Source organism: Glandiceps talaboti, chromosome 23 (genome assembly GCF_964340395.1).
Source record: "Glandiceps talaboti chromosome 23, keGlaTala1.1, whole genome shotgun sequence".
NCBI classification, from domain to species: Eukaryota; Metazoa; Hemichordata; class Enteropneusta; family Spengelidae; genus Glandiceps; species Glandiceps talaboti.
In genome coordinates, this window is record NC_135571.1 from 310,114 (window position 1) to 328,755 (window position 18,642).

Below are 18,642 nucleotides of genomic sequence, written 5' to 3' on the forward strand. Positions count from 1 at the left end.
CTACCTGATTTCAACCAAACCTGGCACAAAGTTAACATGCCATGTGAGACGAATGCATGTCACTTTGCTTTGCGACCAGATGAAATATGGCCGAATGGCAGCCATAGATGTTGTAAAATTTCATAATTTGCATCACAACTTTTAAAGGTATTATGATGAACATTGAACTTTCTTTTGATACCTTGACCTTTGACTTTGACCTTTGTATTCAAGGTCAAAGAGGAAATTGATCAATAAATTAGAAATATTGGATCTAGAGACACTTTTCAAATTTACACACTGACTTTGCACATGTGTATGTGTGCGTGTGTGTGTGTGTGTGTGTATGTGTGTGTGTGTGTGTGTGTGTGTTTGTGTGTGTGTGTGTGTGTGTTTGTGTGTGTGTGTTTGTGTGTATGTGTGTGTATGTGTGCGTGTGTGTGTGTGTGTGTGTGTTTGTGTCACTGTGTATACGTATGTATTGTTTACATAATGTTCATCTAATGCTCACATTTATAATTAATGTTAATGATTGATTGATTTTCACAGAACCCAACAAGATTGATATTATCACAGTAGATAGTATTGGTACTGATGTAGTTAATATCTCTTGGAGTAAACCAAATGATGTATTCACTAGCTACAACATATCATGTGATGGGGATTCAAACTATCAATCTATAACTGATGAGAGTGACAAAGTGACATACCAGTGTGATATGTTGACTCCAGGAAAAGAGTATATTATCAGTGTTGTTGTCATCAGTAATGACATGCCAAGTGATGAAACTAGAAAAATAGTTAGGACAAGTAAGTATACAATCTATTCAAAGGCTTGTTGGTAGAATACAAGTGTAAGTGTGTTTAAAGTAGAAGTTTTTTAGTCACCAACCGACAGTGCCCATTGAGAGCTATTACATTGGGTTTCATCTATTTGTGCCTGTATTGTGTGTTTGTTCACCTCAATATCTCTGGTATCCACTACCTGATTTCAACCAAACCTGGCACAAAGTTAACATGCCATGTGAGACGAATGCATGTCACTTTGCTTTGCGACCAGATGAAATATGGCCGAATGGCAGCCATAGATGTTGTAAAATTTCATAATTTGCATCACAACTTTTAAAGGTATTATGATGAACATTGAACTTTCTTTTGATACCTTGACCTTTGACTTTGACCTTTGTATTCAAGGTCAAAAAAGAAATTGATCAATAAATTAGAAAGATTGGATCTAGAGACACTTCAAATTTACACACTGACTTTGCGCATGTGTATGTGTGTGTGTGTGTGTGTGTGTGTGTGTGTATGTGTGTGTGTGCGTGTGTGTGTGTGTGTGTGTGTGTGTGTGTGTGTGTGTGTGTCACCGTGTGTGTACATATGTATTGTTTACATAATGTTCATCTAATGCTCACATTTATAATTAATGTTAATGATTGATTGATTTTCATAGAACCCAACAAGATTGATATTATCACAGTAGATGGTATTGGTACTGATGTAGTAAATATCTCTTGGAGTAAACCAAATGATGTATTCACTAGCTACAACATATCATGTGATGGGGATTCAAACTATCAATCTATAACTGATGAGAGTGACAAAGTGACATACCAGTGTGATATGTTGACTCCAGGAAAAGAGTATATTATCAGTGTTGTTGTCATCAGTAATGACATGCCAAGTGATGAAACTAGACAAACAGTCAGGACAAGTAAGTATACAATCTATTCAAAGGCTGTTTGGCTGTTTACATTTGTGGTTTCGATATTTTGATTCATGTAGATGCATAATACATATTATAGGTGAAATATTTGGTCAGAGAACTAATAGCAATTGTGAAGATGTTATCTGGATTTACTTTGATTTACAAATGACTATAAAGACATGCAAACTGATGCAAAACAGGTTAGCTATTTTGTGAAATCTTTTATTAGGATGTTCTAAGGTATATTGTTTGAATATCTATCAAGAAGATTATAAATGACTGAATCAAGTTTGCTATTCTTGGCAAATTGTATCAAAAATGGTTTAAATCAATAGAATTTGTTTTATCTGTTAATGATGAAACTGAAACATTTAGAAAAATGTAAGTTTAGTTCTAATGTTATCTAACGAGTGATATGCTGTTTTAATAATCTTTTAAAAGAATTTCTTTATAGTGTTTTTACATATCCACATATTTCTAGAATCAGTGAAGCGTTTATATAAGTATACTTATAAATTCAAGACAGTAGGTAGTAGTTCAACTATTAAGGTAAATGACATTGTACCATATTGTTCATCACAGATATGTAAATTAAAGATTCCATTTCCCAGTTAAAATGTGTTTTACCTTGCTTACATTATTACCCCAACTTAATGCTCTGTATATGCTTTTATTTGTAGGGTGCCAATCACTATTGGAGCAATATTGTCAACATCAATGGTAGTGTTCTGGATTTGACCTACTTAAATAGTAACATGATACAGAATTACAATTATATGTACATACAGTTTACTCCTTGTTATCCTGATTAATTGAACTGATTCTTGAGTCTACGTCATGTTTAACCTGTCTAACTTGGTATGAAATCATGTACAGTGTACTTACTGTGTCTTAAATACCAGCAATATTGCACTCTTGGTTTTTTTTTTTAGCTCCGCTGTCAGCGAAAGCTGAAAGCGTAGCTTTAGGTATAGGTGGGTATTGAGGTATAGAGAGTAGAGTGAATCATAGGTGTCCGTCAAACTTTTATATTTTTACTATCTACTCCGGAAGTGACAGTCGGAATTCTTCGATATTTGGTGTGCATGTTCCCTGGGGGGAGGCTATTCAGATTTGTTCATGCCAAGTTGATCTGTGCCATTTTCAATTTTTTATGATTTTTTTTCATAAAATGTCATTTTCATCAACTCCTTGAAAACCTCTTATTAGATTGCTTTGATATCTGGCATGTTGATGCGCAGGGGGTAGCTTACTCAGATTTGTTAATTTCAAGTCAGCACATCCTCATTTTTATTTTTTATGATTTTTTTTTTGTAATTTGAAAAAAAAATGAATATGTTAATGAGCATAATGACCGACGCCATATTGGAAATCAGTCGACGAGACTTTAAGTAAACTGCCACTTTTCAAAAGACACTATTGACGTCAAACAAGCAATGTAATATGTGCTATAGTCATAATTCTACGCATTGGGCGCCCAAATGACAAGCGTTTGTTCGAAACAGGGTTGTAAACTTCAAATCCAATTATGCACCATTCTACATAATTAGCCAGTCCGCAACATCCACATTTGCATACTCTATCCTGATTCGACCAGAAGCTGTAGGTGACCTCATTTGACCGAGCGATTTTCCACAGCAAGTATCTTGAGTATCAACACAGGACGTTCTTGGTACTCACTAAAATCACACTTCAGACCCACTATAAAAGTGTGATGTTTTCAGATAACATGTAACTTGTGGTTAATTCTATATTGTCGTGCAATTTGGAATGACAGTGAACCAGAATTCAGACAACTTGCGTAAGGAAGGGCATGCCAGGCATGCGGTTGAAGTTATGGCCGACAGTTCACATGTAAAGTTAAACGACATGAACGTGTCTTGCCTTTCCAAAATGCAAATATTTGGCAAGTAAAAATAATTAAAATAATTACAACTTTAATTTGGCTTCAGACTTTGCATTATGTTTTGCGTATCTTTCCCCGTTTTACATGTAAATCCGAAAAGGTTTTCTCTCATCATGTCATCAGTGTCAGTGATCATACCGCGCGGGGCTGCTTTGAGTACGAGCGAAGTGAGGCATGTTGAGGTATTTTGTTGAGAATTATAAATATTGCGAAATGTCAAGTACAAGGTTTAAATACAATGGAATGATGAAAAAAATGGCAGAGTCTGCTGACAGGTGCCGGTCACAAGAAACACTGTGAATTAAAATATCAGACGATGTATGTATTAATCGCCGACAATCCACCCGTATGCACGAGGGACTAACCCGGAAGCAAGTCGTTGTCAGCCATACGTTACAGTGGTAACATCGTCCAAGAAATCGCTGCGTTCAGAGTGTCATTATTCACAGAATTGTTGTTTTCGAGTGAAAACCCGTCTTGAATTGTATAACTCTAACAAATGAAGACATGTCAAGTTATATTTTGAAATTTGTATCGCTAGTTTGAGACGATTTTCTCACGTACTATAGTACTATCGAGGCTTACTTGGAAGTAGTAGGACCTTACTCCAGTTCATCGGGAAGTTTAGCCAGTCCGATAATTCTTTCTGGTTTAGTTTACAACACTTTTGATCACGCAGATTTTGTTGTTGTGATGAAAAGAAATAAAAAAAAAGATCATTTCAACCATTTCGTTGTGTTTTCTTTGTGAAAGGTAACCGAACATGAACGAGTGTTACCACTGTAACGTATGGCTGAGAATGACTCTCTTCCGGGTACTTGAGATTGTCGCCGTACGGAAACTAAGATGGCGATTAATACATTTCTTCCCTATATATATCTACCACAACTAGTACAAGTTGAATGTTGTTGACTTTGTAAATTTGTTAGAAAATTGAAATTCAAATTGCCTCAAAATTATTTTAGATCCCTAGTTTATTTCATTCATCATTAAAATTTTCCAGGGTTACAGCTGTAAGACACTGGAATTATTTATAGCCAACCTCAAAATCCTCTTTTTTTCTTTTTCTTGTGTGCATTTCCCAGTCATTTTTTTCTGAGATTTTGTGCAGTTTTTCATAACAGTAGATTTTTGTCATAAAATGGTGACTATGGTATAAAAGTACAATACATTACCAACTTCTGTGTAAAATGTGTTTTATAGTGAGACATCATATGAAACCACTAACCACTTTATTGCATCACTAAAACAAAACTGCATAGTAAAGAGCTGAAGACCTGAACCACTTCTACATGTCACCAAAATAAAAAATTAAATTAAAAAAAAAAAACCAGCGGAGCTATTCTGACCGATAGGTCGCTTGTTTCAGTCAAGATGTTTTCAGTGTAGATGTAGTCCTAAGAATGTTATTTCAAGAACCAGAGATGCTGAGTAATGTACATGAACTTTGACTTGTACAGGTACATGTCTACAGTAACTTATTTAATGACATTTTTTGGGACTAAAATTATTAACATTACATACAGTATCATCGAAAAGAAAGCCAAATTGACATATCAAGTGAGACTTGGACTTGGGTTTTTTTTTTTCAGACTGAATTTCAACAAGATAACCTGTCTGTGTGTCCTATGAGCTTCAATAATTAATAATGAATATTTGTTTTGTTTTTCATTTTGTTTTAATTTACAGTGAACAGATTACAGTGACTTTATTCATTGTGATGTTGGTTCATGGACAATTCATTGTTCAAACACTTTCTTCTTCAGTAATGAAATTGAAACTTTTGAAACTTTCCCTATAGTTGGTATTTTAATGTGAAAGTGAAACTGGCACTTGCATCCACACTTGTGTACATCTTCACCAGCCTGATGTTCTTGGTTGGTCACATGACTGACCATGGGGTCATATGACAAGAATGGTATCCCACATAAGACTAGTGAACAAGTCCACAGATATGGACGAAAGCTTTAGTTTCACTTTCACAAAATATCAACAATGTGTATCATGTCAATAGTACAGTGGACTCTTGATAAGTCACTGGTCATTTTGTCCGCAGCAACAACTTGACTTATTGAAGGATGTGACGTAGTGATGTGTTAATTATATATTCAGAATCACACAAGAATACATACAAAGTTTGTACCGTTTCTACTTTATGTCAGAGTTCAAGTATGTGTCACCTATACACATCAAATTAGAAATGATGAGTTGTTTGAATTGCCATCATTATAGTGCCAGTGTATTACAAATCAAAGCAGCAATGGCTGCTAAACTTAATATGTACATTTGATTATAGCTGCCCATCAAACTGTGACACCTTTCCAATGAACTGATTGACAAACATACACAGGTGGTGCTAGTTAGTGACAGTTTCTCACTGTCTTTTGTAAAATGGTATTCTTTAGTGGCTATGATAATATGGTATGTGAAACAATGTCCTAAAAAGAGCATGGGAGTAAATTTATTTTCAATTACAAACAGTAAAAGGAAGATAACAATGGGACCCAAAGTGACCTTTGGACAAAACCATAAGTAATTGACTGTATGTTTATGATACTGGTATAAATTTCACTGTTGATACAATTTCTTTATTATTAATGTTTTTTTTTTAATTTAACTTACCCGTACTTGCAGGAAATTTACCAAACACACACACACACACACACACACACACACACACACACACACACACACACACACACACACACACACACACACACAAAATATATTTCAGATCATTACATATATTTGTTAGCTGTATTTTATCAGATTGCATGATCACCTGTATAATAATTGTTAGATTGATATTTCTACATCCCTATAGCTTGCAAGGTTCTACACTTGTTATTATCTTGAACATATACATATGCAGTGATAAATATATGTACAAGTAATTTGTTGAAATGTTGTTTTTCAGCTTAAAAGGTTGTATTTAAAGTGTGATAAACTGTAGAAAAAACGTAAATGTATAATATTAATCATAAAGAGTTATATACATGTACAGGTAACATTAATTGAAAACAGTTCACCCCATAGCAGTAATGTGGAATATCTCATTGTATCCCATCAATCTGTCACAGACATCTTATTACTAACTTCAAATACTTTTGGGGACTAACAGCCCCCCCCCCCCCCCCCATCCCATACCCCATAATCATAATCCAAGGTGAAATATATGTGTTAAAATAAATATATGAATATATGAATATTTATAATGTAGCCACTAGGGTCCGTATGGCCTGGGTATACCATTGTCGCATGGTATGAACAGTCTAGTTAAGTGTGGGCTACTTTTCACATGCTTATTTATTTTTTATTTGTCCATCAGAACCTGTGGCAGTCACCATCAGTCCAATCACTACCTATAATACAACCAGTATCACTGTGGAATGGACAATAGATATAAATACTGTGTATGACAAATTTGAGATTAAATACCTAGCTGGAAGTGATGGCAGTGTTGAAAAATCCAAAGATGTAATTGATGAGACTCAAACAGGTGATGTACTAACTGATTTAGTTGCTGGAGAGTCTTACACCATCTATATGATAACACACAGTGGGGATGAAAGCAGTGAAAACAGCACTACTGTCACTCAAAGTACAGGTAAGTCAGAAACCAATAATGAAAATTTTAGATTGGCAAAGTGTTCTCCCCTTGAAATATTCAAAGTTCCCTGAATTTGCCTTAGAATAGAGCATATGATAACATAAATGAATTACTTACATTTTCCAGTCTTTGATACCTCTCTGGAAATATCATTAAACAAAACAAATATAAAAGTGACTACATTAAATCTATAAATTTTGTATTTTTGGGATAAGATGACTTTCTGGATTGCCTCTTCAACCTTCTTATTGCATTTTTTGATGCCTTAACGCACTTTGATAGGGGATTGGGGTTAAATTACATTGGATTCCATGCATCTGTGCTGTCACTCATATCTCTGGCATGCACCAACTGATTTCAACCAATCAAAGGTAACATAATACAGTGTATGTTAGACATATGCACATTACTTTGTAGTGTGACCAAATCAAATATGGCCGAATGGTGGCCACATGTTTTTAGTTGGATTTTGTAATTAGCACCATAACAGCATTACACATCACAGTGTCATAAATGCTGTCACATGCATATGATCAGGTCCTCAGTTCAGAAGCATTGGTCAATAATCATGTGACTTCATTAACACCTGCCAAAACATTCAAAACTGACTGACCCATAGTTGCCTTGAAAAAGTAATAAGAAACAAAAAAAAGGGTCACCCTTGACCTCAGTTGGGCAGCACCAGAGAAGTGTCATCAGTCAGTATGTCATGACATACATGTACACCGGAACTGATGATCCATCACATAATAATACAACTTCTAGTACTACAACTACATGTAGTACAGTATTGTCAGGTTTGAAACCTTGTGATGCATATTCCATCAAAATTAATACGTCAAAGAGGGAGAGGTAGTGAAGACAGTGTGTATTCGATGGCTATAACACAAACTACAAGTAAGTTTGAAGTTAAAGCAGAAGTGACTGATTTTGGATTGAAGTTATTACAGTGCTTTATCATCATTCTCAAATATAACTTAAACTGTGTTTTATATTGATCCATAATATTCAGCTTAGATGGCAATGATCAAATTGTGCTCCATGACATGCTTCTATGAATGTCAATTCTAATAATTAATTTGTTAATTAATCTTTATGATCTGTAGTTCCTGAGCCTCCAACAAAAATAGATGTAGATGATTATAACACCACTGCTGTTGAGCTCAGTTGGGAAGAACCAGACGATAATGTCATCAGTCAGTATGTCATCACATACACAGGAACTGTTGATCCATCACAGAATACAACTTCTACTACAACTAGTACAGTATTATCAGATTTAAAACCTGGTGATACATATACTATTACAATATTAAGTCAAAGTGGAGATGGTACTGAAGACAGTGTCTACACTGACCCTATAACTCAATCCACAAGTAAGTACACGTATGGTTGACAAAACATAAATTATTTAGTGATCTTTTCTAAATCAGATTTTCAATAAACATACTAGGCATTTAAAACAAACTAGTATTCTACGCAAAATATTTCAAATGTGATACTTAGCACCGTCTTCCGATATGCCTGATTTGATAGATTGTAATTTTTAGCTCCTAGTGAGCACCACCCAGAAGGACTTTTATAGATCGTAATTTTTAGCTCCCAGTGGGCACCACTCGTAGGGGCATTGATAGATTGTAATTTTTAGCTTCTAGTGGGCACCACTCAGAGGGACATTGATAGATTGTAATTGTTAGCTCACAGTGGGCACCACTCAGAGGGACATTGATAGATTGTAATTGTTAGCTCACAGTGGGCACCACTCAGAGGGACATTGATAGATTGTAATTTTTAGCTCACAGTGGGCACCACTCAGAGGGGCATTGATAGATTGTAATTTTAGCTCACAGTGAGCACCACCCAGATGCTAGATGGGCATTGATAGATTGTATTTTTAGCTCCCAGTGGGCACCAATCAGAGGGACATCAATAGATTGTAATTGTTAGCTCCTAGTGGGCACCACCTGGAGGGGCATTGATAGATTGTAATTTTTAGCTTCTAGTGGACACCACCCAAAGGGACATATATGTTGCGTTTCATACATGCATCTGTCCATGCATGCATTCAAACTCGTATCTCTGGAATGCACCAACTGATTTCAACCAAACCTGGTACAGAGGTAACATACTATTATACATGTATGTGAGATATATGCCTGTCCCTTTGTTTTGCAGCTGAATCAAATATGGGTGCAATAGGTACATGTAGACATGTTAGTGAAACGTATTCTGGTTTTAAAACTTTAAAAAAGCGTCTACAAACACCTTAAAATGACCTTTTTTCAGTCAGTTCCCTTCGGATTTTAATACTTCTAGAGTTTTCGGGTATTTCCGGTCCCACCTAGACCACAGGATTTGATGACGTCATAGAGAGACATGGTTAGCACATAGCCTATGACGAGCGTAGTCAACAGGTGAATAAAACTCAACAGCATTGTGAAAAAATACATTGTTGGTGGTTTTAATAGACATCAGTAAACAAAAACTACAGTCTACATGTCTTATTAACCAACATTTACCGATATTTACTCACACTTCCTGACTAATTGTCAGTGTCTGTGGGTATAAATGCTAAAATATTATGTCCCCATATTATTGCAAAATAAATCAAAACGGCTAGACTAGATATACATAAACACTTGTAATGCCGAGTGTTTCACATTCAATGACTTTTATTTATCTGATTCTTTGTCATTTGCTTAGAAGAAGCATTACAATGCCGTTGTGATGCGTTGAGGGCCGGGGTCAACGTCATCCTAGGAAGGCATATTTTAGCCTACTATACTCGTACTCGCGTCGCCTTTTATTTCATCTCCAATAAATATACTAGGTATTAGAATACCCATGGGAAACTTCAAGAAGACGTATCAGGACATGCAGTACCACAATATATTTGTTGGTCCCATAATACACTTATTGATTAGATTTGCTCCAAGCACATGGAATCTCGCTCCGAGTCATTGCATGTAAATGGGACTGTGGCCGATATAATTTTGTTGTCCATATATAAAATGAGAGTGACCTGTAAATGTTTCACAGTTTTCGTTGTGGTCTTGTATTGTATTGTTTGGCTTGTGAACGCAGGTTTACATATATTATTTTCTGCCAGGGCTGTCTAGGGCCTAGGGCGCGATACTCTAGTCCGAGTCTGAGACCCATGTAAAACCTCAGAAACTCGCAGTCGGACTGAACAGAAGTAGGGCTCATCGGTGTACATGTGATTATTATATATTTGATTATCGGTAGGTGGGTAGTGTTGTCAAGTTTTGTTTCGCGGGCAGTCACCGTGGTCGCAGCAGTATATATATACGTAGGATAGTTCCGGGAGTTCCGCCGATCAAAGCTGAAGTGGGTGTATGTACGTATGGACTCGGAGAGCACATTCGGGTTGAATTTATCCACATGTGTTGAAATAATCCATATTTATTATTTAGATATATTGCAAAAGTCGTCCAGAAATAATGTCTCTTACGTCAAACCAAACACTGAGAAATTGGACCGAAGCAAATGTGTAATATCTAGTTGCAGAGTAGTTGCAGACTCTCTCTGATAACCATGTGCTGGGGTCATGACCTTGATTGCCGACGTCAATATTGTCCAATCATATATCATGAACACATCGCGATATTTGATTTGTTGGTTTCCTAAACTGTATACTTCAAATACCATGATTCGTTACAAGATTCTTCTAATGAATATTAAATAGGCTTGTTGTATGAAGTGATATCGCAACAAGGGAAACCATACAAGTTTTCTTCCAGACGTGTTGCTAAAGTCATATAAATGACAACACGAAACTCACAAAATTTTGTAATTCTTTACAATTTTTATTGCTGATAATATGGGTATTCTAATAGCTAGTATATCTATTCGAGTATATCTATTCGAGATATCTATTCGTTACTAAATGTGCCGTTCAAAAGGCGACATCAGTGAGTACGAGGCTAAAATATGCCGTCAACGCATCATGCGTGTCAATGGTATTGTGATGCTTCTTATCGGCAAATAATAAAAAATCAGATAAATAAAAGTCACTGAATGTGAAACATGCGCGACATTACAAGTGTTTATGTATATCTAGTCCAGCCATTTTGATTTATTTTTCCATAATATGGGAACATAATATTTTAGCATTTATACCCACAGACACTGACAATTAGTCAGGAAGTGTGAGTAAATATCAGTAAATGTTGGTTAATAAGACATGTCGACTGTAGTTTTTGTTTACTGATGTCTATTACAACCACCAGCAATGTATTTTTTCACAATGCTGTTGAGTTTTATTCACCTTGTGACTACGCTTGTCATAGGCTATGTGCTAACCATATCTCTCTATGACGTCATAAAATCCTGTGGTCTAGGTGTGACTGAAAATACCCGAAAACTCTCGAAGTAAATCCAAAGGGAACTGACTGAAAAAAGGTCATTATATGGTGTTTGTAGACACTTTTTTAAAGTTTTAAAACCAGTATACATTTCACAAACATGTCATCTAGCAAAATAGCAATAATGAATGTGAGCATTTTGAATCACCTTTAAGACCTTTGACCTTAAAAGGCTTTTTCAAGGTCAAATAGACAGGTCTGGGTTATCTCTAGCTTTCTGAGTCAAACATTTCAAGTGATGATCATATTTTAATTATGTCTTAGGTTTGACTATGTGAGGCATATGCACATTGCTAATTTGTCAATCTTGGCCTGTTTAGCAAAATGGTGGCCATATTTGTGATAAAAAAGCACATTTTGCCTATCTCCAAAATTTTGGTACATACAGACACCATTCAAGTGTCTACTCCCATATTATCAATGGGAAGTATTCTAATGAGACATTGTCCTTTGACCTTAAAGTGGCCATATGGATGAGGATTGGGGTATTTATTTAGGAATTTTAACTGTTGAAACAAGTATATCAGGGCTCCCCACTTGAAATATCAATGTGAAACAACAAATGCCAAGTCCTCGTTTGTAACTCAATACATTGCAAAACATTTATAAATATGTAAAATCTTTGAGAAACAAAAAAATAGGGTCACCCTTGACCTCAATTGGGCAGCACCAGAGAAGTGTTATCAGTCAGTATGTCATGACATACACAGGAACTGATGGTGCATCACGGAATACAACTTCTAGTACTACAACTACAGTACAGTAGTACTTGGTGATGCATATTACATCAAAATTACCAAGTCAAAGTAGAGATCGTAGTGAAGACAGTGTATTCTATAGCTATAACACAAACTACAAGTAAGTCTAAAATTAAAGCAGAAGTCTTATTTTGGATTGAAGTTATTAAAGTGTCTCATCATCATTCTCAAATATACCATAAACTGTGTTTTATATTGATCCATAATATTTAGTCAGATGGCAATGATCAAATTGTGCTCCATGACATGCTTCTATGAATGTCAATTCTAATAATTAATTTGTTAATTAATCTTTATGATCTGTAGTTCCTGAGCCTCCAACAAAAATAGATGTAGATGATTATAACACCACTGCTGTTGAGCTCAGTTGGGAAGAACCAGACGATAATGTCATCAGTCAGTATGTCATCACATACACAGGAACTGTTGATCCATCACAGAATACAACTTCTACTACAACTAGTACAGTATTATCAGATTTAAAACCTGGTGATACATATACTATTACAATATTAAGTCAAAGTGGAGATGGTACTGAAGACAGTGTCTACACTGATCCTATAACTCAATCCACAAGTAAGTACACGTATGGTTGACAAAACATAAATTATTTAGTGATCTTTTCTAAATCTGATTCTCAATAAACATACTAGGCATTTAACCAAAACAGTATTCTACACAACATTTCAAATGTGATACTTGGCAACGTCTTCCAATATGCCTGCTTTGATAGATTGTAATTTTAGCTCACAGTGGGCACCACTCAGAGGGGCATTGATAGATTGTAATTTTAGCTCACAGTGGGCACCACTCAGAGGGGCATTGATAGATTGTAATTGTTAGCTCACAGTGGGCACCACTCAGAGGGGCATTGATAGATTGTAATTTTAGCTCACAGTGGGCACCACTCAGAGGGACATTGATAGATTGTAATTTTTAGCTCACAGTGGACACCACTCAGAGGGGCATTGATAGATTGTAATTGTTAGCTCACAGTGGGCACCACTCAGAGGGACATTGATAGATTGTAATTTTAGCTCACAGTGGGCACCACTCAGAGGGGCATTGATAGATTGTAATTTTAGCTCCCAGTGGACACCACTCAGAGGGACATTGATAGATTGTAATTTTTATCTTCTAGTGGGCACCACTCAGAGGGACATTGATAGATTGTAATTTTTAGCTTCTGGTGGGCACCACTCAGAGGGGCATTGATAGATTGTAATTTTTAGCTCCCAGTGAGCACCACTCAGAGGGGCATTGATAGATTGTAATTTTTAGCTCCCAGTGGGCACCACTCAGAGGGGCATTGATAGATTGTAATTTTAGCTCCCAGTGGGCACCACTCAGAGGGGCATTGATAGATTGTAATTTTTAGCTCCCAGTGGGCACCACTTGGAGGGGCTTTGATAGATTGTAATTTTTAGCTCCCAGTGAGCACCACTCAGAGGGACATTGATAGATTGTAATTTTTAGCTCCCAGTGGGCACCACTCAGAGGGGCATTGATAGATTGTAATTTTTAGCTCCCAGTGGGCACCACTCAGAGGGGCATTGATAGATTGTAATTTTAGCTCCCAGTGGGCACCACTCAGAGGGGCATTGATAGATTGTAATTTTAGCTCCCAGTGGGCACCACTCAGAGGGGCATTGATAGATTGTAATTTTTAGCTCCCAGTGGGCACCACTTGGAGGGGCTTTGATAGATAGTAATTTTTAGCTGACAGTGAGCACCACTCAGAGGGGCATTGATAGATTGTAATTTTAGCTCCCAGTGGGCACCACTCAGAGGGACATTGATAGATTGTAATTTTTAGCTTCTAGTGGGGACCACTCAGAGGGACATTGATAGATTGTAATTTTAGCTCCCAGTGGGCACCACTCAGAGGGGCATTGATAGATTGTAATTTTAGCTCCCAGTGGGAACCACTCAGAGGGGCATTGATAGATTGTAATTTTAGCTCCCAGTGGGAACCACTCAGAGGGACATTGATAGATTGTAATATTTAGCTCCCAGTGAGCACCACTCAGAGGGGCATTGATAGATTGTAATTGTTAGCTCACAGTGGGCACCACTCAGAGGGGCATTGATAGATTGTAATTGTTAGCTCACAGTGGGCACCACTCAGAGGGGCATTGATAGATTGTAATTTTTAGCTCCCAGTGGGCACCACTCAGAGGGGCATTGATAGATTGTAATTGTTAGCTCCCAGTGGGCACCACTCAGAGGGACATTGATAGATTGTAATTGTTAGCTCACAGTGGGCACCACTCAGAGGGGCATTGATAGATTGTAATTTTTAGCTCCCAGTGGGCACCACTCAGAGGGGCATTGATAGATTGTAATTTTAGCTCCCAGTGGGCACCACTCAGAGGGGCATTGATAGATTGTAATTTTAGCTCCCAGTGGGCTCCACTCAGAGGGGCATTGATAGATTGTAATTTTTAGCTCCCAGTGGGCACCACTTGGAGGGGCTTTGATAGATTGTAATTTTTAGCTGACAGTGAGCACCACTCAGAGGGGCATTGATAGATTGTAATTTTAGCTCCCAGTGGGCACCACTCAGAGGGGCATTGATAGATTGTAATTTTAGCTCCCAGTGGGCTCCACTCAGAGGGGCATTGATAGATTGTAATTTTTAGCTCCCAGTGGGCACCACTTGGAGGGGCTTTGATAGATTGTAATTTTTAGCTGACAGTGAGCACCACTCAGAGGGGCATTGATAGATTGTAATTTTAGCTCCCAGTGGGCACCACTCAGAGGGACATTGATAGATTGTAATTTTTAGCTTCTAGTGGGGACCACTCAGAGGGACATTGATAGATTGTAATTTTAGCTCCCAGTGGGCACCACTCAGAGGGGCATTGATAGATTGTAATTTTAGCTCCCAGTGGGAACCACTCAGAGGGGCATTGATAGATTGTAATTTTAGCTCCCAGTGGGAACCACTCAGAGGGACATTGATAGATTGTAATATTTAGCTCACAGTGGGGACCACTCAGAGGGACATTGATAGATTGTAATTTTAGCTCCCAGTGAGCACCACTCAGAGGGGCATTGATAGATTGTAATTTTTAGCTCCCAGTGGGCAACACTCGGAGGGGCATTGATAGATTGTAATTTTTAGCTCCCAGTGAGCACCACTCAGAGGGACATTGATAGATTGTAATTTTTAGCTCCCAGTGGGCACCACTCAGAGGGGCATTGATAGATTGTAATTTTTAGCTCCCAGTGGGCACCACTCAGAGGGACATTGATAGATTGTAATTTTAGCTCCCAGTGGGCACCACTCAGAGGGACATTGATAGATTGTGATTTTTAGCTTCTAGTGGGGACCACTCAGAGGGACATTGATAGATTGTAATTTTAGCTCCCAGTGGGCACCACTCAGAGGGGCATTGATAGATTGTAATTTTTGGCTCACAGTGGGCACCACTCAGAGGGACATTGATAGATTGTAATTTTTAGCTCACAGTGGGCACCACTCAGAGGGACATTGATAGATTGTAATTTTAGCTCACAGTTGTACTTACAATAACAGACCTTTTGCACATTTTTTGCTTTTTGCAAAGCATTGAGTTACAAAGTCAGACTTTTTCAATGTTGTTTCACATTGATTTTAATCATTAAATTGTTAAATAAATCAAATAAATACACTATCCTCATTGGGTATAACTCCATAGCAATACATAGGGAGTTGATTTTAGGTAATATATGGTAAGCATTCTTTTTATACCTTGACCTTTGACTTTGACCTTCATATTCAAGTTCAAATAACAAATTGGTCAATAAATCATGAAGTTTTGTATTGACACCATTTAAATTTGGAAAATAACTTAAAAGTTAAACACACAAGTTGAGAGTATCTTCTTCTATGAATACTTGTTGTTTACTTTGATGTTGATGTCCAATACAAGTATTTGACAAACCATGAATACTATTAAAACAATTAAAACAGAAACCACATTTTTCAAATGTATCTTATTATTTGCATAACCAAATGTTATTAACTTTAAAATTTTGATTTATGCATTAACATTGTAACCATATAGATTGATTGTTAGAAATAATTCATATCAAACATATTACTATACAATGTACTTTTGACTTCAAAAGTACAGTAATATGAAATGCCTTGGAATATGGGGGGGGGGGTATGTATATAATAATTTGTAAAGCCTGTAATACATGTATGGAATTGTACATTGATGTTCATTTCTCGTTTTAAATCTTAGTTCCAGAGTCACCGATGAATGTAACAGTTACAGATTATTCCACTAACACTATTGATGTAAGCTGGATAGAACCAGCTGATAATGTTATCAAAGAGTACATCATCATTTATAAAGACAGAAGCAAGGCAGTCTTGAATGTTACTGTCAATGCTCCTGCAAACAGTGAACAGCTTATTAATTTGACACCGGGTGATACATACACTATCAAAATAGAGAGTAAAAGTAAAGATGGTACTGAAAACAGTGAGGAGAGTGACGAAGTCTCACAGACTACAAGTAAGTACTTTAAAGTATACCAGCTAAGTTCACTTAAAAAAGTATGAGCTCCATACCCATGTCGTGTGTACTTCACAATGGTGAACTTTGTCACTGGTAAAATGTTTTCAGGAATTTGTGACTGAAGACAGTCAAGACCAATGTGCAATGTCAGACCTCTATGATTTATGTAAGGATTTCTTACTTTTTAGCTCCGCTGTCAGCGAAAGCTGAAAGCGTAGCTTTTAGGTATAGGTTGTATAGAGTATAGAGAGTAGAGTGAATCATAGGTGTCCGTCAAACTTTTATATTTCCATTATCTACTCCGAAAGTGACAGTCAGAATTCTTTGATATTTGGTGTGCATGTTCCCTGGGGGGAGGCTATTCGGATTTGTTCATGCCAAGTTGATCTGTGCCATTTTCAATTTTTTATTATTTTTTTTCCAAAAATGACATTTTCATCAACTCCTCATAAACCTTAAGTCAGATTGCTTTGATATCTGGTGTGTTGATGCGCAGGGGGTAGCTCACTTAGCTTTGTTAATTTCAAGTCTTCTCTTCTATTTTTTATGATTTTTTTTTTTGTAATTTGAAAAAAAAATGAATATGTTAATGAGCATAATGACTATAGTCTTAATTCTGCGCATTGTGCGCCCAAATGACAAATATTTGTTCGAAAAAGGTTTGTAAACTTCAAATCTAATTCACACACCACCCCTCCTACAGAATGGTTCATTCCAGTATATGCACCTCATAGCTCATGATCATTGTGAGAAGTCTTCGATGCCTGAACTGAAGTGTTTTTGACAGAGTCAGTCGTCAATAAAAACGATAATACTCTTTCTAAAATTACCACATTTTGAAAGGGAAAGTACTTTGTGGTTCATTTATGGAGTTTTGTTTTTGTACGATCAATATTGGTGGCAAAATTACAGCGTCAAAATTGCCGATGTGGTAATGGACGACAATCCCAAGTACCCGGATGCACGAGGGACTAACCCAGAAGCAAGTCGTTGTCAGCCATACGTTACAGTGCAGTGGTAACATCGTCCGAGAAATCGCTGCGTTCAGTGTCATTATTCACAGAATTGTTGTTTTCGAGTGAAACCCCATCTTGAATTGTATAACTCTAACAAATGAGACATGTCATTGCAAGTTGTATCGCTAGTTTGAGACGATTTTCTCACGTACTATCGGGGCTTACTTGGACTTGGACCTTACTCCAGTTCATCGGGAAGTTTAGCCAGCCCAATAATTCTTTCTGGTTTAGTTTACAACACTTTTGATCGCGCAGATTTTGTTGTTGTGATGAAAAGAAATTAAAAAAAAAGATCACTTCAACCATTTCGTTGTGTTTTCTTTATGAAAGGTAATCGAACATGAACGAGTGTTACCACTGTAACCAGGAGGGTCTATGCTGTAACGTATGGCAGGGGTTCGACATACACGCTGGTCCGCTATCCCGCGAGTCTAGTAACTTTCTGTAAGGACCATGTACCAAATGCCCATTGCAGGTAGTCCGACGGGATAGTGACTTTTCAATAGGTATATCAGGGAGCTCAGAATTCAAACCACCGGCTATATGATGAATTCACGGTCATAGTAAAATTCATTTGATTTTTAATTTGCTATTTTGACCAACTCCGGTTGTCTATTCGCGATAAAATTACGATTAGTTTGGAAACGGGGTAGATTTTCTATGATTCCGTGTCATAAAAGCATGTGTTGTGTAGTTTTCGAAAAGCACACCCGGTGGGAAAGTCGCCCAACAGACGATCTCGCGCCATTGCTGTACTACGTGGCAC

The 18,642-nt window shown here is 37.0% G+C and overlaps 2 protein-coding genes across 2 annotated transcripts in view; both read left to right on the forward strand.

The window, feature by feature from the left end:
- Nucleotides 1–7,274, forward strand: part of LOC144453097 (fibronectin-like) — a 30,490-nt gene extending 23,216 nt beyond the window's left edge. The window contains exons 9-11 of the mRNA XM_078144374.1: nt 529–789; nt 1,433–1,693; nt 6,922–7,274. Of these exons, the coding sequence (XP_078000500.1) occupies nt 529–789; nt 1,433–1,693; nt 6,922–7,274 (875 nt within the window). The remainder of the gene's footprint in view (nt 1–528; nt 790–1,432; nt 1,694–6,921) is intronic.
- An 804-nt stretch (nt 7,275–8,078) lies between these two features.
- LOC144453098 (tenascin-N-like) lies at nt 8,079–18,368 on the forward strand. Its single transcript, XM_078144375.1, has 5 exons — nt 8,079–8,100; nt 8,310–8,579; nt 12,653–12,922; nt 16,582–16,857; nt 18,352–18,368. Exons 1-5 carry the CDS (start codon nt 8,079–8,081, stop codon nt 18,366–18,368), a joined length of 855 nt encoding a protein of 284 aa, XP_078000501.1.
- The last annotated feature ends 274 nt before the right edge of the window (nt 18,369–18,642 follow it).